Source organism: Manis pentadactyla, chromosome 2 (genome assembly GCF_030020395.1).
Source record: "Manis pentadactyla isolate mManPen7 chromosome 2, mManPen7.hap1, whole genome shotgun sequence".
Classification (NCBI taxonomy): domain Eukaryota; kingdom Metazoa; phylum Chordata; class Mammalia; order Pholidota; family Manidae; genus Manis; species Manis pentadactyla.
In genome coordinates this window covers 8,372,335-8,397,712 of record NC_080020.1, presented here as the reverse complement: position 1 = coordinate 8,397,712, position 25,378 = coordinate 8,372,335, and the positions used below count along the sequence as shown (strand labels likewise).

The following is a 25,378-nucleotide window of genomic DNA, read 5'->3' as shown; positions in this document are numbered from 1 at the left end:
ATTTTGTATTTTTTAGAGTGTACATTTAATACATTAGCATTTTTAGATCTGTCTGGTATACAGTTTTAAATACCTTGTTATTTTTTCACCTAGCTTCCTGAGTTATACTGCATGAAGATGTTTGCTTTTCTTGTCATTAGATTTGTGAAAGGAGAAAATACATTGCCAGATTGATTTTTTTTTGTTTGTTTAACCTTATGGGGGTCCCAATTAGCTGTGTATAGCAGTTACTCTCTCATGTCTTTGGTTTATTAACTTTGGGACTTACTGGAAAAGTTATTTATCTCTTGTTATGTACTTGAGGCTCTAAATATCTTAGAATTAATTATAATAATTTGTACTGACGGGTACAATTTTTATATAGGAGCTCGTTAAACACTATAACACTATATTTTATTGTACTTGACACTTTGTGAAAGTGTTTTATACACATAATTCTCAAAACTTTGCAAGATAGGTATTCCCGTTTTATGAATACGAAAACGGGCAGAGGGTTTCGGAACACAAGGTCGTCATAGAGTGGCAGAGCAGTGATTGGCATACAGTCCATGTCTTATTCCAGGTAAAACTAGCAGTTCATCAGAATTATTTGAGGGGCTTTCTAAGAATTTCTGGGTCTTATCCCCAGATGCTGAGTTAGTATGAGTTGACCCAGAATTTTGTAGTTTTGTACTCTTTGAGGATGAGTCTAATGATCAGCCAAGTTTGTAAAATACTGGACGAAATCACACACTGTTGCTGTGTACAACTGGATGGCAATACCAGGCATTCTTACAAATGGAAATAAATTTATTTTGGCATTTATTATAAAAAATTTTCTTTTGAGCATCACTGTCTTGGCCCCCATTCCAGGCCAGGTTACAGTGAATGAAGCAAATATTTATTGCTCTCAAGGACTTTATGTTCTAAAGTGGGAAAGAAAATAAAGTATATGTTTTTGTGTGAGGTGATGCAAAGTGCTGTGGAGGAAAAAAAGTCCACAGGGAATGGGTAACTTGCAATTTTAAATGGAGTGGTGAAAGGAACTCTTTATTGAGAAAGTGACATTTGAGCACAGACCGGAAGAGATGAAGGGGAACAAACCGTGTGAATATTGGAAGCATGAGCCATCCAGACAGGGAGGGTAGCAGATACAAGGCCCTGAGAGTGGCGGCTTCCTGTCCATGTTTGTGCTACTGCAGGGAAACTAGCAGAGCTGACCCTGAGGAAGTGAAGCAGGGTAACAGACTATGGGTCAGAAAATAGTGGGGAGGGGACTGGACCAAGGAGGGTCTTACCCTACCTGGATAATGACCAAGTAGGCCATTGTAAGGTGTCTGGCTCTGCTCTGACTGAAATTAAGAACCATAGTAGGGATAGTGGCAGAGGAGTGACATAATCTGACTTGCATGTTAAAAGAGTCACTGTGGCTGCTGTGTTGAAAATACATGTGATGGGCAAGACCTGAAGCAGGCACGCTAATTGGAGGGCTACTAGAGGAGCAAGTAGTGGCCAAGGTGATGGGGCATGGTTGGGTTCTATGTGTATTTTGAAACTACAGCCAGAAGGATTTGCTGAAAGATTGGAGTACATGTTAGGAAATGGAGGAATCCAGGTGATTCCCAGATTTTTGGCTTGAATAGTTGGAAGAATGGAGTTGCCAGTTACTGAAATGAGGAAGATATGGGGGAAAGATCAGGAGGCCAGAACCAGTCAAGCTTGAGACATTTGTATCTATGGATATTTGGAGTAAACAATTGGATCTTTGTATTGGGTGGAGAATTGAGATTGGAGATACGCATTTGGGAGTCATCACATGTAGGTAATTGAACCATGAGACTGGGTGAGTTTACCTGAGTTTGGATGGGGAGGTTCAAGAACTGAGCCCAGAATTCTCCAGTATTAAGAAATCCAGGTGAGGAATGGAACCAGCAAAAGAGAGAAGTGGACAGGGAGGTATGAGTAAATCCAGGAAGGAGAGTATATTGTCCTGGAACTCAGGTGAAAAAAGTATTTAATGAAAGAAGGGAATGATTTACTGTCATTGCCATTGAGGACTCAAGGAGGGTGAGGACTCAACTTAAGAATTGACTAGAGTGTCAGGGGTCATTGAAGCCCTTGAGAGAATTTGGTTAAGTAGTAGTGATGAATGCCTGATTGGAGTAAGTGGGAGAAGAACTGAGAAATACAGATGTGAGGTGGCATGCAGAGAGCGTAGTTTTTCTTGTTTGTTTTCAAGTTGGGAAAAATAACAGTGTGTTGGTATGCTGGTGGTATCCATTGGAGAGAGAAAAATAGGAGAAAGCATCACAGAATTCTGGACGGATATTCCCTGGTGCAGACAGTGGGCTTCATTGCCCAAGGGGAGGGTTGATTTTAGGAGATTTGACAGCTCATCTGTACAGCGGACTATACAGTTCACTAATTAACTAGCTCAGATTAAAGTTGTAGGATTGTGAACACTGGAAAGCGAAAATCTTACAGATTCTAGAAAAAAAATTAGTTTTTCCTCTTCTGAAAAATATGTAATATTTCAGTAGAATTCTTTAAGGACTACCATAATAGAAAAGTCAGTGTCCTCAGGACATAGGTCATGGCTATTAAGGTTAGATGTACTATTTACATTTTTAGTGTTTGAAGCATTCCTCCTTAAGTGGTAAAAAAATGTGTAACCAAGAATTTTAAGTATATACTTTGCAAATGTAAAAATAGAACTTCAGAGTAATTAGTCATTGATGTAAATTTTAGAAAATATTCTAGTCAATAAGAACCCAGTGTATATTTTCTTTTTATTGAAGTGTTCATTGATACACAGTCTTATGTTGGTTTCAGATATACAGCACAGTGGTTCAACAGTTACCCATGTCATTATACCCTCACCCCCTCTAGTGCGGTTATTATCTATCAACGTAGAAAGATGTTATAGAATCATTGACTATATTCTCCATGCTGTACTACCATCCCTGTGTCCAACTTATATTGTAATTGGGAATCATTGTGCCCTTCATCCACCCCAGTCCTTGGTAACCACTAGTTACTTCTCAGTGTCTATGAGTCTACTGCCATTTTGTTCCTTCTGTTTTGCTAGGTCCATCCACGTTGTTGCAAATAGGAGGATTTCTTTTCTTCTTATGGCTGAATAATATTCCATTGTGTATATGTACCACATCTTCTTTATCCATTCATCTATTGATGGACACTTAGGTTGCTTCCATATCTTGAAGAGCCCAGTGTATTTTATGAAGTAAATTGGTTTACACTGGGAGTCAGCAAACTTGATGTGACCCACAGACTAAGAGTGATTTTTACATTTTTATGTACTGGGAAAATTACGGGTTTCAAATTTCAGGGTCCATAAATAAAATTTTGTTGAAGCATAGCCATGCTTGATCATATATGTATTGTTTATGGCCACTTTTATACTACAATGGCAGAATTGGGTAGTTATGACAGAGACACTGGCTTACAAAGCCTAAAATATCTGGCTTTTCCCAGGTAAAGTTTGCTAATCCCTGGTCTATAAGATTTGTGAATCAAATTATTAATTTCTCTAAAATTCTATTTTGAAATTTGGAGTCCCTGAATATTCTACTTTTAGGTGCTAAATTGTAAAGAAGCACATAGGAAACCCTTTTTAATCAGATAGTTATATTAAAATATGTTTCTTGATTTTGAAAAACACGAATTAAACTGGCTCAAAATTAACAAATTGAAACTCTTAAGTATTTTCAAACAGTAGGGAGTTTTAACTTTTTTCTCTCTTTGGATATTCCATTATTTAGTCTTTATTGGAACATTTAATTATTTAGTCTTTTTTTAAAGAAGAAATTTATAATAAAAAGGCTTTTAAATCATTTGTATTATCAAAGAAAACTTACTTTCTTGGTTTTCTTCATTTGTAAAATGAGTATAAATAAAATCATTTTTATAATTTGTCTTTGGTCATACCCTACAGGGAATTATTCAAATACAAGGTAAAAGTGGTATGTTTCCTTTACTCCTTTTTCATAGAAGTAAAACCCAGAATATATTTAAAGATGCTCTGAAAATCAGTGAAAGACACAGCATTAGGTTTTTTTCAGTATTTGATTTTTAAATGCTCTTAGATGGTTGGGCTAGATTTAAAAATTAGTTCTCTGTATCATTTTATGATTTTTCTTTTTTTTTTTGAAGTCAGGCTAAGAGCTTTTTTATAATCCATTTAATTTGTATGTTACCTTGTTAGCTTAGCTTAGTGTAGCTAAGATTAAATCCTTCATGTTCAAATTAACTAGGAAAAATTATTCTTTTGGAGGCCAAATTTTTTATTAAATAGCTGTTATTCCTAGTTCCTTCAAATTTAGTGATAATATTGTATTGCTAAAATTTTGTGCACATTTTTCATGACATAAAAACTGTACAGTAAAACTTCAGCTTATTTGAATTTTTGTAGTTTTTATTATTCCATTTTTTTCTTTCTAGTGCATCTATCCTTTGGGCTTTAAATCACTTAATAACTTGATTTCTCCTGAGTTGGAAGATTGTCACACTCCAAATAAGCCTAAAAAAAGAAAGATCTTGGAAACCAGTGATAAAGATTCACCTTTTTTAGCAAATTGTAAAAAGACTAAAAATCAGTTTGTTACTGATGGTGAACAAGGTTCGAACAGCAGACATAATGAAGCCAATGATGAAATCTCATCAGACTTACCTGGTAGACCACACAGTAGTGAGCAGGATCCAGTTAGGATGGCTGACTCCTTGGAGCAGAATGGGATTTTGGAAGCCGATACTGCTGGCGTGGCTGCTAAAGAAGATCCTACTACAGTTGATGTTTCTGGAAGTGGAAGGATTTCTCCTCAAAATGAAGGATGCACATCTGAACTGGAATTGCCATTGGAGAGCAAATGTACATCATTGCGTCAATCTTTATGTGTCCAGTGGAAAAACTCTCACGCTCTCTGTTGGTTAGACTGTATCCTGTCAGCATTGGTGCACTTGGAAGGGTTAAAATACCCCATGACTAACCTGTGCTCTAAGGAGGAATCTGTGTTCTGGTGCTTGTTTACGAATTATAATCAAGCCAATAAGCTTCTGCATACCAATCAGTTGGATGGAGTTAAAGGTGGGTAATATTTTATTTCTCTTAAATTTTTAAAGAGGTTAATGATGAGTTTGGTCTCATAGCATGTAGAAGAGATTCCATTAGTAGCCCCTGTTCCGTGTAGAGAGGTGGGAGCATGGAGCTCTGGGACAGTGCTGTGAAGCTTGAGATAACGCCAGTTGCAGAACTGCCCAGAAGGCAGTCTTTTTAAAAAAACTAAGAATAAAGAAGCTCTGGTTGTATCGCTAGCTGTCAGTGATGGGCATCCTCATTGAGCCCATTAAAGTAGAATTTCAAGTTTTTTAATTGCTGGAATAAAGAAGTAACTATAAATCACCCATAATCCCACAACTCCCCCCAAATCTCTCTTCACAATGAGGAATATATTTTTCATTGTCTATAAAGTAGGTTACCCATGAACCCACCTCCCAACCCAAGAAGAATTAAAATGTTCCCAGTAATTTACATTTACCTATGTGTGTTCCTTCCCATCCCATCTTCCACCTCCCCACAGAGGTAATCATTTTCCTGTAGTGCTTCATCATTCCCTCTTTTTTTATGATTTTTACTACATATGTATGGCTAAACAAGATACTGCCTAGTCTAGTTCGTTTTGAATTTTATAAAAAGGATATTGTACAGTATGTCTTCTGAGACCTCTTTTCCTTTTTATAAAGATTTATTTGTGAAACTACTTGTATTTGTGGTTCATTGATTTTCATTGCTATATATTATTTCCATTTTGTAAATATATTAATAGATTTATTCGTTCATGTGTCATTGGGTTTTTTGCCATTGTAAATACCCTTCTTGTGACTGTTCTTGGGTAAGTCTTCCTGGGGTACCAGTAAAGTTTCCCTTGGCTATACTATAGGAATGGAAGTGCCAAATTATAGGCTGTGAGTTCCGATTCATAAGACAATGGCGAACTCTTTTCCAAAGTGGTTGTACTGATCAATACTCCCATTAGTGATGTGCAAGAGCTCTTCCTGATACAGATCTTTTCCCTGGGTAATATTCACATTTGGAGATTTTTGCTCTTTGAGTAATGTAAATGGTCCATGATCTTGACTGCCCTTTACCGGATTTTAAAGATGTTGAACAGCTCTTCATATGTAGATTGACTGTATGTTCCTCCTCCTGAGAAATGCCTGTTTGTGTCTTATATCTCTTCTGTGATCAAGTTCTGATTGATTTGTATGAGTTTTTATATAGTCTGTTGCTATCTTTATGTGGGATATTTGTTGCTAAACCATCCAGTTTGCATCTTGTGCTTTTGCTTTTTTAAAGATAGCTTTTAATGTACAGAAATTGTTAAGTCATCCCTTTTTTAGCTAGTAATGTTTGTGGCTTTTAAAAGACATCTTTCCCTAAGATCAGAAAGTCATTCACCTATATTTTCACTGAAAAGTCATAAAGTTTTGCTTTTGGCATTGAAATTCTTAATTCAGCTAGAGTTAATTTTTGTGTACAGTGTGAGGTAAGCCCATTGCATAGCCAGTTTTTCACCTCCACTTTATTTCTCAAAATTGGTTTGCCATGCTGCCTATGTCATGTAACACGTGCAGCTATTCATTAACTCTCAATTTTGTTCTTTTCATCCCTCTATCCCTGCACCAGCATTACACTTTTAATTATTAGGGCTTCTTAGGTCTTGCTCTCTGGTGGGTAAGAATCCTTACCTTTATTCAACATGCCTTTGGTTGTGCAAACTTTCATGTTAACCTGTACGTTGTTTCCCCATTGTTGACCAGTCAGGGAACATATGGTATACCATAGATATTGGTTGCAGAATATACGGTATGCCATAGAAATTAAGGAAATTTCTTGTTTCCCATTTTGTCTCTTCAGAATTTATTGACTGATAAACTTTCATTCTTGGTAATGTCTTAATTTTCTGCGGCAAGATGGAGATTGACAAGTTGATAATGTTCGATATTTTGTTTTTAGATGGAAATGGTATAAAATTTACTCCAGAAATATTTGCAAAGATAGAGACCTGTCTGAATGAAGTAAGAGACGAAATTTTTACTAAGCTTCAGCCTCAGCTTAGATGCACATTAGGTAAGTAATTTGTGTAATTTAAGTCCATTACTCATCTACCATAAATACATCATAAGGAATGTACTTTGGATTGTCAGATTCTTGGGCTAGAGAATCTGGGTAGTTCCATTTAGGAATCCAGCACTGGTTAAATTATTGGTAGGCCAAGCTGTTCCATATAAGTATGCTGGCTGGTGTTCCACCCCTTGAGAGTGGATGCAGTTCTTGGAACTAGGTGAATACCCAGGGGATGCACCATTGGTTGCTTTTCTAGTACTTTCCCCAAGTAGATTAATCCAGCATTTTCAACCTTAACTTTGTTAAAAAGGCACCTAGGGAATTTAAAAGTAAATACTAGTGCTAGGGGCCTGTCCCACTGAATAAAAATCTAAGGGATGGAGTTGAGATATCAGTGATTTTTAAAAGCCCCCAAGTGATTCTTAGAGTGGACAATGTTGAGAATCTGTGATCTAAATCAACCATAGTAATTCTACTTCCTCTGCCAGTAGTTGGTTTAAGAATGAACATATGGTACAATTTTCACCAATGGAATACAGGGAGAAATACACTGATGACCTTTGGATAAAGTTTTCCTATCTTTAAAATGGACACAAGAATGAAACCTGCTTTGTCCTCTGTTGCCCTCAGGGAGCAGAGCAGAGCAGGGCCCTGGAGTCTCCCAGTCTTTCTTAATTTTTTTAGTACTGCTAAAAGGAGCCAGTGGTGATTTTTTTTTTTTGGAGGGGGATGTCTTTTTGTTTCATTTCTCTTTCTCCTTGTATTAGCTTGGGGCTTAATTGTGTTATAGTAGCATAACGTGATATCCCTATTGGTATACTACTTATATTAAATGATGTAAAATATCAGTGCCATCAGCTTTTCTCTCAGTGAGTAGCATTTATTTCATGAAACCCAGATATCTATTGTATCTGGAAGCAGTGTATTTTTTGCTGGTGTTACCTCCTGTTTCTTTGGTGCACAGTCCTCTAGTTCAACTATTTTTTGTTTTCATGAACTCTTACCTATATAAGTTTCCTTTGTTCTTGTAATAATGAACTGATTCTCCATATGTCATATTTTTGGTATTGCCGCTAGGTCTAAAGGGCCTATTCTAATTTATCACCAGGTGTGATCTCATACTTTATATCATAGTATAATTTACAGGTAATAAAACAACACACTTAAAAAATATATACAGTTGTGTAACTATTATCACAGTTAATATACAGAACAGTTCTATCATTGCAAAAATTTCCCTCAGCCTCCTCTGTCGTCAGCCTCTTTCCTTACCCCAGCCACTGATTTGTTGGGTGAATATGCATTTCAGAGGAGAGGAGCCTCTTCTGTAAGAGCACGTGGACCCAGGGGCTCCCACACTGCATTTGCAGGTATCATTTCCCTCCTAGAGCAACCAGAGATGTTTTGTTCAGGGCCCCTACTCCAGTTCCCGGTTGAATCAAAGAGTGGTTTCTTCCCCAGTCTGAATCATCCCCCTTCTTTTTCCTGATAATTATATTTTGAACAAGGTTTCATCTTGTTCCACTGCTGCCTTGGGCCTAATTTTCTGTGTAACAGAGAAGGGATTTTTAAATGATTATTTTGTGCAATCAGCAATTGGGCAAGCTTGCAGCTCTTGAAGTACAACAGAATCCCTCTCTTGTTCGTATTTGTACTATTCACTCACTGATGTGCTGTATTAGAGCTTAATATCTTACTAAAGAAACCTGGTCTTTGCTTCAGAGATCACTTGAGAACTTTACAACGTATGTGACCTCATTCTGAGTATTAATTTGTATTATAAACTACTAAAGAGAGAGAAGTAAATCTCTACCAACCCTAATTGTTGGTTAAATTTTTAAGATCAGCCACTTTATCATTTTGATTATTTTAAAAAACACATTGTTAACTGTCCTTCTCTCTGCTCTCCCTCCCTGCATCTAAGAAATACTATAAATACAACTGAAGCTCCCTTTGTTCTCTTTCCCAGTTCTTCCTTACCTCCTCACAAAGGTAACTACTATCTCCAGTTTGGTGTTTTCTTTCCCTCTAATGTCTATATTAATTCTTTTTAAAGAAAAAGCTACTGTTATGGTTTCTACTTATTTATGTAAATCCAAAGAGTGATTTGGTCTTTGAGTGTTGTATACCAGTGTAAGGATAGACCAGCCGAACAGAAAAGAGCCCAGATCAGGTACCCCCGATCCCCCACCCCTGCCCTTTGCTTACTTGATACCATATGAGAGATGGTGATGCAGATAAGTGGGGAAGAAAAGGCTGTCCAGCAAATGGTCCTGGGACAGTTGGTTCTTGGATCCCTCCTTAACACCGTAATCAGAAAGAAACATCAGTATATTAGGAGACCTACATGTGAAAAGCAGAGCTGTTAAACTTTGGAAGAAAATATAGGTGAATACTTTGTCACTCAGTGGGGAAGAATTTCTTAAATAAGATGCGTAAGAGAAAAAATTGGTAAATGTGATTAAAGTTTAAGGCCTCTGGTCAGAGAAATAATATCCAGGATGTCTTGTAAAGAACTCTTTTACACAAATTTTTTAAAAAGACAACCTGATAGAAAAATGGCCAGAAGACAATGAACAACTAACAGAAAAGAAGACTTGAATCTCTACACAGCAAAGAGTCACTGAAAGGTTTGTAAATAGCAAATTAAGGTACGTTAATGACATATGCAAACTAGGTAGTTGGGTAGGAATTGGGGTGGAGGGTTGGAGTTAAGATACTAGAGGCAAAGAAACCACGTAACTAATTTAGGCAGGAGGTCATAAAAATTGGAATTAGGCATGGTATTGTATGTTCTCTAGTGGGTGCTTTAAATTTGTAATCAAAGGAAAAAATTTAGATCAATTTAGGAGCTATATATAACAGTGTGTTTTGAGCTCTTTCATGGTATTTTGATTCATTGAGAACTTTCAGACCCGAAGATTCCATGTTGTTATGAATTGTAAATTATTTAGTTTTTATTAATGCTTAGTTACAATAGAGTAAGCTTCTGAAGACTGATAACTGATTACACACTCGTGCTATACTACAGTTTTATGTGTATGGTGTTCCATATGTTCATTTTTAGGTGATCTGTATTTCCATTTATAAAAATATTTTGGTTTGATTTTATAAATGGCAGTGAGACCTACCACAAAGATGACTGTTACAATAGCCTTTGTGACTACACATCCTTACAGTGTATGCTTAGGCAGTAACATCTACTGTTCTGCCTTCTGGTCCCGCCAAGGTGACTCCTCCTGGTGGTGTTCCGGACAACTTCAGGCCAGGAGGAGAACCGGACCACTGAAGTGAGACTGTCCCAGGGGAGAAGGGGGTGGAAGGACTCATTCTTTCTAGGGCCAAATCAATTAAGGCAGCACCTAAGCTCCCTGAGGATAGGAAAGAGAGAAACCAATAGGAGAATATAAATCTTCTTATTCAATTAACTTGCTTGCTGATCTCAAAACTGGAAGATGACATTCACAGTTGTTTTGTTTTTTAATGACAACAAAATTCAGATCTCTAGTCTTAAAAGTTATTGAAGTTTAATTTTGTTAAAAGATGAGACCAAAAGATTATGAAGAGTAGTAGATAAGGAGGAGTCAGCACATTTGAGGTCGGTTCTTTAACTTCATGTGTTATGTCTGCTTCTCCACATGTAGACCAAAAGAGTTGGAATAGAAATGTTTTTTTAATAGTTTTATCCAACTCTGAGATTATTTTGCAGTTTTTCACCAGTTATGTTATTTTTACTATCTTTAGCAAACCATTTGCATAGCTTCATTTTGTTTTTATAATATTCTATGGCTGTGGTAGTTCTGAGGATTTGTTTTTCCTGAGAAAAGCTAAAATGATCTCAGAAGATAAGTATGGGTCTTTAGTTTCCTTTGTCTTAAGTTTCTTAAGTATCTACCAGAGACTAAGGTGATAATTAATCTTTATGATGAACATTTTTAGAAAAATGCTTTAGAAACTTCCCCATGCCGACGTGTGTATAGCTTACTCTGTCATATATTTATTCACATAAATTCATTCTGTGAACATTGTAAGAAAAGACAACAGTTTGTGCTTTGGGTTTACTTTTCGCAGTTATTTATGAGCAATGATTTTTCCTTTTCTTTTTAAAGGCGATACAGAAAGCCCTGTGTTTGCATTTCCCCTGCTCTTAAAAATGGAACCCCACATTGAAAAGCTCTTCATGTATTCTTTTTCTTGGAACTTTGAATGTTCACAGTGTGGACACAAGTATCAAAACAGGTTAGTTTTTTTATTTTTTAAAACCATTCTACTGAAAATGGTTCTGAGTAATAAAATTTGAGTAAAACATGCTTTCACTTGTAGCACTGTTCTCTCTGTTCCTTCTATCCTGGATAAAATTTCCCACCATGTCTTGAAGGCTCTCCACCAATAAGGTTAAAAGAAAAAAATTTGAGCCCAGAAACTGCAATTTGCATGCTTCTTTAAACTGGAAAAGTAATACTCAGAGTTTTATAGATTACTAGTAGTTTTCTTAAGTTCTTCAGTGGGAAGTGGGGACAAATGGGACAAGGAGCACATTCCCCTCCACTGCCTCTCTGGAGTCCCTGCTCAGTAAGAAAACGTCAGAATTCCTTTAAATTATATGTGGATTTGCTTACTTCTGTATTGGAGATTAGGGGTTGTTTGTGTTTTTAACATCATGGAAACTGACTTAAGGCTCCCAGAGTCTGACAAGCAGGTTTCAGAGAGAACCTCGGCTTTTCTGTGCCTTCCCTCAGTCCCATGAAAGCCTCGCCACCACTGGAGTCCTCTACACGTGGGCTGTCTCAGCCATGCTTCCCTGAGACCTCCAAGTGAGGAGTGGAGGGGTCGCGACGGATGTGCATGGCCCTGAGGCTGGGCCTTGGGAGGAACATTTTGTTTTTTTTTGCTTCTATACATGTACCCTGTAATAAAGAGAGAAATTCAATTTTAGAAGAGGAATCAGGGAGAAAAAATTTTCATCAGATGTGATACCCTTGTTCTGTCCATGTATGAGAAAGTTGCTGGCAGGCATTTAAAAAGATTGCCAGACCAGTTTCTGTTAGTCATTTATTTAAATTATTTTGATAAAGATAAATCCTTTCCTCTTTTCTTAAACTCACTCACCAGTAAATTAGAAAAATTTGGAGTCTCTCAAAATCATTAAATAAAAATGTGAGAGGAAAAATATTTAGATATGCGTTATCTAAACTGAGATTATTTTTAGGTATTTAGGGATTAGTCAAGGAGAGTCGAGTCTGAGAGCACGCTCTAGGGACGTCAGGCGACGATGCCAGAAGACATTTGTTTTTTTTGCCAGTTAGCTTACAGGTACCAGCACAGAGTCAGACTTAGCATTTTATTTACACCTAGGACTTAAATTATTTTGTATAAGTGAGTATAAGAACAAATACCGGTTTGCAGGTTTTCTACCACTGATTTATAGAGCTTATCTGGCTTTCCCCTCACTTGACAAATATGGAAATTGAAGCTTGAAAGAGGATAGATGCCCAAGGTGACCCACTAGTAACTGGCAAAGTTCAGGCTTCTGTTTTGGCCTGTAAGACTTTCGTATCACCACCTGGATTTTAAATGATATAAACAAGGATGAAGATTAAAATCCGCTTTATTATGGCTTTTCCAAAATTCACATCTCAGTTGTTTCACAGCTTTTCATTGAATATATTCTGTGTGCCAGGAACTCAACTGAAGTAATCTTTATCCTGGACAAATTAGGGAGATAACCTATAAACATGAAATAGACAGCCAGTGACTTAGTAATTATTTTTGATCTGTTGGCTGCTTTAAGTTGCTTTGGAAGCAGGACAAGTGCATTTGGCCAGTACATATAAAAAACTTGAGAGCTCAAGGGGAAGAAGCCCCAGCTATTTGGTTTTGCTGTTGTTTTTTAAATTCCTTTGTTCTAAAAATAAAAGTAGTTTTAGAAGAAGGGCTAAAGGCTAGTGGAATTTCATTTAATACATTTTAATATATGATAGCTTAAAACTTACTTCCACTTAATCTGGTGGGAGAATATTTGGCAAACTTGTTTGGTTTTGTGCTGTTAATTTTAGTGCCAGTTTAAGAGCTTTTACTTGATTTAGTTTGGAAAACAAGTGCTTAGTGCACCCTTCCTTGTGCATCATAAGTGCTTAAAAATGTTAGGTGTCATATGGAACGTTAACACTTAGTTACTCAAACTCCCCTTTATGAACTACAAAATAGGAGCCTTTATTTAATAACTATCCTTGAGAACCAAGAATTTAGCAGAAATACTGTCAATGCGTTTGATAGCTGTATGTTGCATTGCTTTTAATAATGTTAACTTCCCTGAGAACTCCATTTTTAAAGAAACAGCCTCTGCTTATCTCACTTCTGATTTATCAATATTTGTTGCTGTTTAGAAAAGAAGGTAGTATCTCACAGGTAATAAATAATTATGCTTCTGAACATATTTCTATTAAAACAAATGCAGATGAGATCCAGTGTATATCTGTGGAGATCATCTTTATAGATACCTATTGCTGTCAGGTATTCCAAGTAAAGTGCAAATTTAGAACTTGTATAGCCTGTGAAAAATCTTTCACAACTCACATTTTGATTTTTTAAGGATGAAGAAAATTATGTTGTATGTATTCCTGATTATCTATTTGGAAACACCCCTTTTCATACTTTTGGTTTTAGTAATGAATAGCTAAGTTGTGAATATTTTGAATGAAGGGTGAGGTCTGATTTTGAAAACCTTCGAACAGTGGCTCTTAATTGGGGCGACGTTGCGTCCCATGGGACATGTCTTCGGGTACTGGTAGCTACTACCACTGGGGGCTGTTCCCAGCGTCTATTGTGTAGAGGCCAGGGATGATGCTGAACATTGGACAGTGCTCAGGACAGTGCCGCCAAAGAGAACTACCCGGTGCAAAAAGTCAATGGTTATTGCTCTTGAGAAACCCTGTCTTCAACATTTTCTTCATCTCCTAGCTGAAAAACTGTAGGTAATTTATGTGCAGTACTCACAAAACACTTTATTAGCGTTAGGATGGAACATTGATATATTAATTTATCATATGGTTTGATGGGATAGGACAGTGTGAATAAACAAATGAAGGAAAGTACCTGTTATTTTAGACATTGATTTAAATTAACATAAATGAATTTTACTTAAATGAATTTATGTCTTCTTTTTTATAGATGTATGAAGAATCTAGTCACCTTCACAAATGTCACCCCTGAGTGGCACCCACTTAATGCTGCCCATTTTGGTCCATGTAACAATTGCCACAATAAGTCACAGATAAGAAAAATGGTATTGGAAGAGTAAGTTAAAATTTCCTTACTATTTTCAGAACAAAATGAAGATGGATTTACATTTTTTTTAATGTGTGGAATTGAAAGTGATGACTACAACCTACTCTTCAGAAGTCTGAGTTAACGTATTTATGAATTGCCAAAATGCCTGTCTCAGGAAATGGCCATTAAGTGAGCTGTCCCAATTTGAAATACCCCTGAAGGGCTGACTTAGGGTGATTGTCTGACCTGAGCTCCAAGTGTCTTTCCTTCTTTTACCTTTTCTCTCAAAGGATATTAAACTTCAGTTTTTCTCTCCTTGGCCAAGTGCGTGGAGTCACGAGAATGCTGGGATTTTCTTCATCTAATTTCAGGCACTAAGATGACTCAAAGATGAGCCACAACCTTATCTGTCTAAATTTCCCTCTTCTCCCAGTCCTCGGCCTGCTAATTCTTCATCCTCTTGTAAGCTTTCTGCTGCCCTTGAGCAAATGTGCTTTGTTATATTTTGCCAGCTTTTCTATTTGTCCTCAGTGGGAGGAATAGTTCAAACAGAAGTCAGAGCTATTGTTACCAGAAGCCCCATATCTTAATAAACTCACAGGTTCAGTTCCATTTTAGGCAGTTGGTCTCTCTCTTGTCAATACGCTGACACACATATGCATCCTTTTTAACCATTTTCAGTCACCCTTATCTCAAAACTCTATATATTAGGGAAATGTTTTGAGGTATAATTTGGTATAAGAAAGAACCAGTGAGATTAACCTTTTCTGATGCCCTTAGTGTGGCAAGAAACACCTCAGAATATTCCCTGAAGGTCTGTTTTCATCCAAGTAATGAATCCTCAATACTATTAATCTAATAGTGCCCAGACGTAAAAGGAAAATAGAACAGTGCCCCTCCTACTCCATCTGCAGGCATTTATTTTAAACCTCTAAGGTAGTATTTACTTTGACATTTCAAAGCAAGGTGCATATTCCACCTTTAATATAGTCTTCTTCTTTTCATAGTAGTTGAGGACTAGGGAGGGCTCTTACACCACAACCTGGGCCTCATCTCTGTTTAACTTCTCCCTGTCATTCCAACATGACTACATTTTTGGTAAAATCAGTGCTCATTGCATGTGAATATGCATATATTCCCCTTTCAGCCAAGCAGTGTACATGGTTGTATTTCATTTTTTTGTAACTCTTTATTTTTTCCAGGAATTGTTAATTGCTTAGTTTTCATTTTTTCCAAATTCTTCAGACACCTATTAATAAGTTTTCTAAATGCTAAAATGCTTCACAATATTTTAATCCTTCTATCTTTTTTTTTCTGGAAACCTCTTTTCTGCTGCCTTAAACCCTTCTGCTCCAGTGTTCAGTATATACTGACATCCCTGGGCCTGGTGCAGGGGAGTGCTTTTTATATGTACTTCCTGTCACTATTCCAGTTTTTAGCTCAGGGCCTTTCCCCCACATTCTTCAACATCTGTTGCCTGTAAATACTGAGTCTTTTGGGGGTTCTGTGGGGCATATGAGCCCTTCTCATCAGTATGGCCACTCTAGCACTCATGCCATTATTTCATCTACTCTTAAGTTACCACTTACCTATTTTCTCTTTGTCTTCTAAATAGTCATTGTTTTGTTCTCTTGTGTCTCCTTTCTCTTTCTTTGTTCTTTTGGTCTGTTACCTTTTTTTGCCCTTCACTATCATTTTGAGTGGGAGGTCAGAGTGGGAAAGAAGAGGCGATCTTTAGCCAGAAGTGCGTAGTCTTGCTGGAGCTTGACTGGGGCCAAGCTTTGAGGTCTTAAGTGTTGAGGGGGTCTTTGTTTTTTTTAAACCCTTTCCTTGATGAGGTGGAAGGGCAGTAGGGTGTGGGTGTACGCCGTCCTGCACTGGACCTTGATTGCTTGAGGCTTCTTGTTGTGTATAATTTCGTCTAACAGTTTATGCCTGCTGTTTCTCAAGCCCTAGTATTGAAGATAAACTCATACTACTTTTTTGTCTAATCTGTTAACTGGTCACATTGCAACATATAACTTAATTACACACATATAACTTAATTACACAAATATGTTGTCTTATTTACATTAAAGATTCATGCTCTGATCTGGAAATACATACATTGGGAGTAACAGTGTTTCAGTGGGAAATGTGTTTAGGGTTCTTATGGCCAAATTCTGCTTCTAAGCAGAATTTATAATTTGGACATTTACTATATTGTAAAGTAAATTGAACTCTGTGTAAAATTCACTTAAATTTTAAATGACATGGTCTTTATAAAGTCCTTCATGGTTTTTACTTTGAAATTTGTACTACTTCATTTGTTGGTTTCTAATGGAATTTAGAAACAAATTTAATATAGTTTTGAGGGATAACTTGAAAGTGATTAGGTCTATTATGATATGATTCAATCTAACAACATTCTAAAAATTAACAGTGTTTTAAGTTACCCGAACAGGTTATCTCAGTTCATCCACATCTCTCATGTGTTCTCATAAGCAAAAGAGCTCATTGATGAAGTGGAGTGCCCACTTAGAATCTGAGTTAGTTTTACTTTATCAACTCTTGAAACAAATCTCTCATTACTGCTAGGATCTCCTTTAGGCGTCTGGTCATACACTGTCCTGGATTGTCATTTGAAAAGCTTATTTCTTTAAACTTCAGTTTTAACAGTGATTTTTTTTTTTAACAAGTATTTTTAAAGAATAAAGGAGTGGTAGGAAAAGAAGACATTTCTGTTTTGTGCTTACAGAGCTTATTAAAGTGTGTAATACTATGATTTTGAGACTTTTTTAAAGCAGTATAAACTACATGACCTGCAAAATTTTGGATGGAATTACTGATAAATAGTTAAAATTACGTTTCTTAATTTAAATCTTCATCATTTAGCAGAAGGTACTTTATTATTTATGAAGTCCTTGAAAGAACAGAGTCCTCCAAAGAACATGAACATAGTTTGTAAACCTCTGTTGAACAGTTGAATATTTTAAAGTTCTGTTTTTTACCGTTAATATGAACCAGTTCTTAAAAAATGAATTACACCTGACTTTACTCATGTTTTTCATCTTTTGTCATAGAATCTGAAATGATTCAACAGTATAATAGATCAGAAATATAATGAGATTTAAAAATTATATTTGCAGGTTTTTTTCTGTCTAAATCCTATTACGCTTATTATTACTGTTCAGAAGTACATTATATGCATTATTAAAGTTGCATTTTCCACAATATGAATTATATTACATTAAATTAGTTGGGATGAAAATCAAAAACTCGTATTCTGGGCCATTAGCACAAAGACTGCTGCGGCTCTTTGAGGAACAGAGACTCAGTGTTCTGGTGTCTTTGGGTAGCAGGGCACTCAGCACAGTCCCTTTCCTTTGCTTTGTCTCTTCTTTTCTTGAGGGTAGGTTCTTAAAATAGGAGGAATTCGGTCTCCTATTAGGGAAGTGCATGGCAAATGGCTCTTTGCTTGATGTCTCTTGTGACTGTTAGTTCCAGGTCTTTAGGCCATCCCAGCCAGTTTTGGTCTGGTTAAGTCAGCAGCTAACTTGCTGTCCTCCACTCTGACCGACCGTCGTCTCTGCCGCTCTGGGCGCTGTGGAAGAAGCAGGCTGATCATGGCATCTGTTGCCAAGCTAGGGCTCAAGTTCTGCCCTCTTCTGAGAGGTTGGAAGTAAGACAAGCCTGGATATTGGGCAGGAGAACACTGTGATCTCTAGGGAACCTGCAGAGGAAAATAAACTAGAAAATGAGGAGGCATGTGCTTTATTTTATTGACTCCAAGATGCCGTCATTTATAAGTTGTACCATTTTTTAAATATTCTGTTATGAAAGAAATGCTGCCTGCTTAACATTTTCCATGTATAAATTCACATAAAAAAGGCAAGAACCTTAGTAAGATTGCGGGAATGGTTCAGAAACTAGCCTCAGAAGATATTTTGAAAAGTATATGAGGCCAGGAGAACTAAATACTAGTATTTAAGAGTCGGCAGGTGCCTAAAGCCTGCATATCCAGCTGTGAGAATGTGTCTCTAGTTTTACTGTTGATCATTGACTCAAAGACAGACATTTCACATTTTAGCATATTTGAAATGGAATATGTCTAAAAACTGATGGCGTGGTATAGCTTTTTAGTATTTTTTCAGAGTGGTGTATTTTAGATCAATGAAATAGGTATGATAAAAATGGGAGTTTAATTGACAGTTTGCAGGACTTTTTATTTATAACTACTTAAATCTTGAAGACTTGATTATTCTCTAACAGAATGATTGACAAGAGATAATTTACAAATTATCCCTTGTCAGTCCAGATAATCGGCATTTTGATTAATTCAAGTTCATTTCAGCTGAATAAATTTTGGTAAGTTTTGATAGCTGTTTAAATATTGGGAAAAGAGTTATTCAACATTTTTCTTAAATCTTGAAAGCTTTGTTAAATTTAGTTATTTGAGCCCATCTTTGGGTTCTGTTTTCATGTTACTGTAATGATAAAATTATTTTTGAAATCCTGCATGTCTTGAAGTTCCTAGTAAATCAACCAGTATATGTTGTGTTTTTTTCTCTAGTTACAAATGAAGCTTTCCCTACTAAAAATTCTAATTTGACGGACCTCTCTACTTCCTGAGATAACAGAGAAATAGGCCAAATTATTAGTGTGTTGGGTTTTTTTTTTTTAGTGTTTATTCGACTATCTTAGGCTTGTTACTTTGTTTCACTAATTACCTATCCCATCTAACAAAAATAGTTAATTTGCCCACTTAATGCCAAAGACAATTCTCAAAGGTCTGGACTTTTTCCTTTGACTCTACAAAGTAGTTACCAAGAGATCCCCTTTAAGCCAAAGCAGCATTGTGACTTACAGAGCAATTTTTGTTTAATGGTGTGTGTGAGAGCCTTATTGCATGATGGCTTCCAACTGTCAGTGCTGCCATTCTGGGAAGAGTTTACCGTTACATACTTTTTAGAGGGAGTTCTCCATTTCTAATTAAGGCATACATCTGGAGGTTCTCTAGAAAAATTAGTGCAGTTAGCCTTGAAAGTGTTGTGTGACTTACTCTGTTCAGATCATCTTTTGTATAGCCAGGCACATGGCATTAAATTTGTCCAACTTCTTTTGCTTTCTCTCCCACAGAGTATCTGCCATATTCATGTTGCACTTTGTAGAAGGCTTGCCGCATAAGGACTTGGAGCAATATTCATTTCATTTTGGAGGCTGTCTTTATCACATAACTTCTGTAATTCAGTACCAAGCAAATAATCATTTTATAACGTGGATTTTAGATGCTGATGGTAAGTGTTTAAACTTTTTTTTTTTTTCATGATAATAGGTGTGGGGACCAAACTCTAGTTTTTGTTTTTAAAGACAAATTTTGCCTTGGCTCTTTTTCCCTCTTCTTGCTGTTTGTTGCCTTTCATCCTTCTGCCTGTGTCCTCTACCCTGTCACTAGATGGTTCCCAGTCACTCCTAACTTTTTTTTTTGCTTATATCAGCATATTAATGGACATACACATGCATGTGCTTGTTTCTTCTTTTAGACAAAGAATGAGATCATATACTACTGTTGGTTTACAGTTTGCTTTATCCACTTAATTGCTTTGCTTTTGTTTTTTATTTTTATTACATGAGTAACATGCTCAGTATAGAAAAATGAATGCTGGAAATTTTGATTTTTTTAGATACATAACCTTGTACTTTTAAAAGAAAATGCATCAGATTGAAGACTTTTAATTGAGAAAGAACAAAAATGAAACAAATTTTGCTTTGTTTGCAGTTGTCAGTAATAGAAATTAAACATCTATTTCTAAGACAATTCGCCATTACAGACTGTGAGTCTTCTCACACTGTGAAGTAGAATATCTGAAATGCATAGTTTGCTAGCAGCTACTGTCAAGGTAAAACCATTATTTAAATAATTAAGCTTTTCAAGGAAATATGGTTAAATGGTACAACTCATGAAGTTTGCTAATTTTTCACCTCCCTTTATCCAATGTGATTTACTATAGAGTTTTTTTTTTCTCTCACAACGTTCGCTTTGTCTTACACAGATAACTCAGTCCCCTTAAAGTCTTATATCAGGCTTTTGGGAAGGGGTCACTTTGATCTTTTTCTATTTTTCTATTTTATATTGTTTGGACACTTTTTCATACTAGATATTTTCCTCCTGGGGGATGGTTTGGATGGATGACACAATAATGTATTGCTTTTCAAAGCACCTTGTAAACTGAAATTCACATAATAAGTATAATTATTACCTTAGAGTGTTACCATACTTCAGAATTTGTGGGGGAAGTAGTTCTCAACAACATGAACGAAATCTAAAAAGCCAACATGTTTTACTTTTTATTGCATTACCAGGAATGAAAAAGTCCATTTCAGGTAAAAGAGTAGATAGTTTCCAACCCTGATAGCATATAAAAATCATATTGTTAGGTTATGAAAAATATCCTGGCTCTCCCCTAGACCAGTGAATCATTGTCTGTGGGGAATGGGCCCAAATATTAATCAGGTGATTCTAAGGTGCATGTGTGGTGGAGAACCGCTGACATACAGGCAAATAAAGGATTACCAAAGTTTTAATAGAATAAAAAGTGGTGAGTTAAGGTAGTTTATAAGGGTGTACCCATAGAAACTTAGTGAATGGTTTTGTTGGGAGGTTTTTTTGTGTGTGTTGATGAGGGTTTACCTCTTCCCTTGTCATTCCATCATCTCATTTCTGCTCAACAAATAACAGAGGTTCAGAAATAAAATGAGAGCAGACACGTAAATAGTGAAGCTTTTTTTAAAACCAAAAAGAGAAATAATTTAAACAGATGTTGGTACTTGAAAATTCAAAAATTATATAGAAAACTTAATTTCTGGTGGCCCCAAAAGTTAAATAAACTTCTCTCTTGGTTTTTGTGGGTATTTAGGAAACGGTGAAAACTTCCTCTGTGTTTCAGATTTCTGGAGTTTGTCCAGAACTTTTGTTATCCAAATCAGGAAGTTGGCATTTGGCATAGAAAATGTAGACATAAGGAGGCCATAATTTTGAGAGTTCTCCTGTGGTGGCCGTTCCATATGATATAGCAGTGAAAAAGGCCAGAAGAAAGTTAGCCTTGGATGGTGGTTTGAATGTCTTACCCTCTCTCATTTTCTTTCCCCTTCCCCCAGGAAGCTGGCTGGAGTGTGATGACTTAAAAGGCCCGTGTGCTGAAAGACGTGAGCAATTTAAAGTGCCTGCTTCAGAGATACATATTGTTATTTGGGAAAGAAAAGTGTCCCAAATGGCAGATAAAGCAGCTGCCTGCCTTCCACTTAAAAAGACTGATGCCCAGCCCGCTTCCGGAGATGAGGAGCAAGTGTCCCCGGCGGCGTTTCCTGTGGCTGACGCTGCCTCAGCTGAAGCGTCCTCAGGAACTCAGCCCCCAAATACGTCCGTTGCTCCCACTCTTTCATGGGATGGAGTTGTAGCTCTTGAACATCATTTACTTCCAAGCCCAAAAGGTTTGGTTGACAGTATTTTACCTTTGACATTTGAAGAAACGCAGGTTAAATCTGAAGGTTTCCCATTAGTAAATAAACCTGTGGCAGAAAATGGAGGAGTTGTCAGAACAAATACTTCACAATCCCAAGAACCACTAATGGCTTCTCTAGTATCAGCTTCGTGTAAGGAAAAGCTTACCCAAGACCCGTGTGTGGAATTAAGTTTTCCATCTCAAATTGTGAATGCAGACATGCAGTCTGTACAGCTGAACACAGAAGATACTGAAATGACTGAACCCGTGAATAATGTCCGTGCTCTTGATCCTATACAGGAAGTAAAAGCAATAGAAATTGAAGGTACAGTTTCCTCAGAGAAGGACACTCCACTAAAAGAATTTATTTCACCAAAAACAGAGAAATTAAAACCAGAACATCATGTTACACCTCAGGTATCTAATTTGAAGAAGAAAGAAACTGCAGCATGTTCTCAAACCGTAGCAGCTAAGTCATTACAGAATCCATCTCTGAAAGAGACTCAGAAGAAACCATTTGTGGGAAGTTGGGTTAAAGGCTTACTAAGCAAGGGTGCATCTTTTATGCCACCCTGTGTTTTAGCTCATAGTAGAAACACCGTAACTGATCTGCAGCCTTCAGTTAAAGGGGCCAGTAATTTTGGTGGCTTTAAAACCAAAGGTAGAAACCAAAAGGCCAGCCAGGCATCCAGGAAAGCTCACAGGTGTGCACGTAAGCCTCCCTCAGTTGGGGACCCTCCGCCAAGTGACCCTCTGCCAGGGGACGTGGCTTCTCATCTACAGGCCAACGTCAGTGCTGCTTCAGAAGTTTTGAAGAACAGTGAAAACACCTCACAAGGAGCTCACCTCAGCCACAATTCCTGTGGCAATGAAAATGGTGTTTCTTCAGTAAACCATGGAGACTCAGTTGAGGGTCAGATTCATAAGCTTCGTCTAAAACTTCTTAAAAAACTTAAGGCAAAAAAGAAGAAACTGGCTGCTCTTATGTCTTCGCCCCAAAATGGAACGCCTGCAAGTGAAAATGTAGAACCTGTGTCCCAGTGTGGGTCTCCTAATGACTGTGACTCAATAGAAGTCTTGTTAAAAGAACTACAATATCAAATTGATATTGCCGATAATAAATCCGGATGCACCACAGTTTCTAGTGTTTCCTCTTACAGTGGTCAAACTCATGAAGAAATTTTAGCAGAATTACTGTCTCCTTCAACTGGTGTTTCAACAGAACTCTCAGAAAATGGGGAGGCTGACTTTAGATACTTAGAAATGGGAGACAATCCCATCCCAGCACCAGTCCCTAATGATTTAGACAGTACTCCCCCCAACATACATCTGAGACAGGACCACAATTACTGCAGCCCCTCCAAGAAAAATCAATGCCAAGTTCAACCAAACTCTCTCACAAGTAATGCCTGCAGTAGAACATTGAACTGGGAAAGTTCTGTGAAGACTGATATTTTTGATGAATTTTTTTCCACTTCAGCATTAAACTCTTTAGCAGATGACACAGACTTACCTCATTTTGATGAATATCTGTTTGAGAGTTGTTGAAAACTCTTTTTAATATTTAGTACTGCTCTTGGAAAAACTTGCCATGATTTTAGGTGGTGTTGATACACTGGCCTTGTCATGAACAAAATGTGAGCTACTGAAGGTTCTACCTTTGGTTCTGCCCTTAAAGCATGCAATCTGTTTCACAATTTAAAATGTTGAGGAATTTGTTTTCCGTGTTGGCTTCATTAGTACTTTTGGAGAATGAGGATTTCAAAATGATTTTAAAAAGTTGTGTCAATTTTCTGGCATTTTGAACAGTTGGGTATATTAAATACCTACTTTTTAAATTTGGGGTCTGTTCCAGAAAAACACTAATCTTTATGAATGTAAATGACTATATGGTATATGAATGTGTGACGGTGTTACTACTGCTTCTTATACAGATGGAGTGCCGTGGAATGTAAACTTCCCCCATACAACTCTTCTCCTTTTTCTCCCCGTACAAAGGATGGCAGGAAACCTTGTTAGTACAACTTTAATGTTACATGATGAGTAAATGATCTATAATAGAAAAAGTCTGTTTTTGTGTTGATGTGCAAATGGTATATAACAAATATCTTTCTCCCTGAGAAATTTATTTGTGACCAGGGTGGGACACCATCCAACAGTTCTATTTTGAGAGAAAATAATAACCTTGCTATCAAGGCCAAGAGCCAAGCACTGTTATAAATCTCAGCGGTAAGGCAGTTAAAAAAATGAAAAAGGAAATTCTTGCTCTTCAGGATTTTGCATTTTAACAAGGAAGAATATATAGTGTTAGGTGGTAATAGGAGATACAGTTGATTGTTGCTATTTGTGGCAGCTTTGCTATAAAGTTTCCATGAACCCTGAATTAGCAAATTCTGAACCTTTTCTCCTAGGGGAAATAGAGTTAGTTTTGTGTGAGCCTCTGATCACCATGTTTTCTTGACCCACAGATTAACAAATAACCTTGCTTTTGTTTGTTTCTGTTTAAAGATGCCTTATGTAATATATATTGTTGATGAATAAACATTTAGCACAAGGCCAACAATGTCAGAGGGGAATGTATATGGCAAGTGACTCAAATTTTTCACTGCTCTGTGTTTGCCCATAAAGAACCATGAATACTATATTGGTTTTTATAATTTGCAAATAAATGTTAGCAAATAGGTGAATTCACAAACACAATCTGAGTAATGAGGTTTGTATAACATCAGAGGGCACCAAATGCTATGGGAAAAAGTGGATGAGTGAATGGGAGGACTTGAGGTTGAGTGGGCATGGAAGGTTTCTTGGAGGTGGGTGACATTCGAGCAGGGACTTTAATGAAGGTAGGGGTTGGCAGGTGACCCTTGAGGGAAGGGCATTCCGGGAAGAAAAGTCCTGAGGTGCTTGGTGTGACTGAGGACAGGCCAGTGTGGCTGAGCAGAGTGAGCAAGGGCAGCAGAGTTAGGACGTGGGTTACAAAGGTTGGCAGAAGCCAGATGTGGGGTGGCTTTGGCTGTAGTAAGGACCTTGTCCATGCTTGAGAACAATGGGAAGCCACTGGAAGGTTTCAGCCAAGGGAGTAAGGATCCTGTGTGTTTCAAAAGGGTCACAGTGAGGAGAGTGACTGTGGTTGGTCAGAGCCCAGCTTCTAGTCTGTTAGAGGCTCCTGAGGACCAAGACGAGGTGGCTGTGGAGGTGATGTGTCCTACTGCGGTTGCATTTCAAGGTAAGTCAACAAAATGTGTTGGTGCGTTGGATGTGGGGTAGAAGTGGGTCAGAGATGAATCTCTGGTTTTGTTGCCTGAGCAAAGGACAGACTTGGAAAGGAAACATTTAAAGGAAAGAATTTATTCAGTGTTGGACACTGTTAAGTATAAGATTCCTATCGGACTTCCAAGAGGAGGTAATTCAATAGGAAGATGGATCTACAGCCCTGGGGCTCAGATGAGAGGCAGACGCTGGAGATACTCAGTAATTACTGATGCGTGGATCATCTAATGCTGTG

The 25,378-nt window shown here is 37.2% G+C and overlaps 1 protein-coding gene across 6 annotated transcripts in view; it reads left to right on the top strand.

The window, feature by feature from the left end:
• The window catches only part of USPL1 (ubiquitin specific peptidase like 1), a 28,777-nt gene extending 4,204 nt beyond the window's left edge, over positions 1 to 24,573 (top strand). For 3 of the 6 annotated variants that reach the window (XM_036917314.2, XM_036917313.2, XM_036917312.2), the window contains 6 exons: positions 4,441 to 5,083; positions 7,013 to 7,126; positions 11,233 to 11,362; positions 14,294 to 14,419; positions 19,511 to 19,668; positions 21,530 to 24,573. In XM_036917314.2, coding sequence (XP_036773209.2) covers positions 4,708 to 5,083; positions 7,013 to 7,126; positions 11,233 to 11,362; positions 14,294 to 14,419; positions 19,511 to 19,668; positions 21,530 to 23,421 — 2,796 coding nt within the window. In that variant the 5' untranslated portion in view covers positions 4,441 to 4,707 and the 3' untranslated portion in view covers positions 23,422 to 24,573. Of the gene's footprint in view, positions 1 to 4,440; positions 5,084 to 7,012; positions 7,127 to 7,272; positions 11,363 to 14,293; positions 14,420 to 19,510; positions 19,669 to 21,529 lie in introns of those variants that run through there. The other 3 variants (XM_036917317.2, XM_036917315.2, XM_036917316.2) reach the window with 3 other exon arrangements.
• Positions 24,574 to 25,378: the final 805 nt, after the last annotated feature.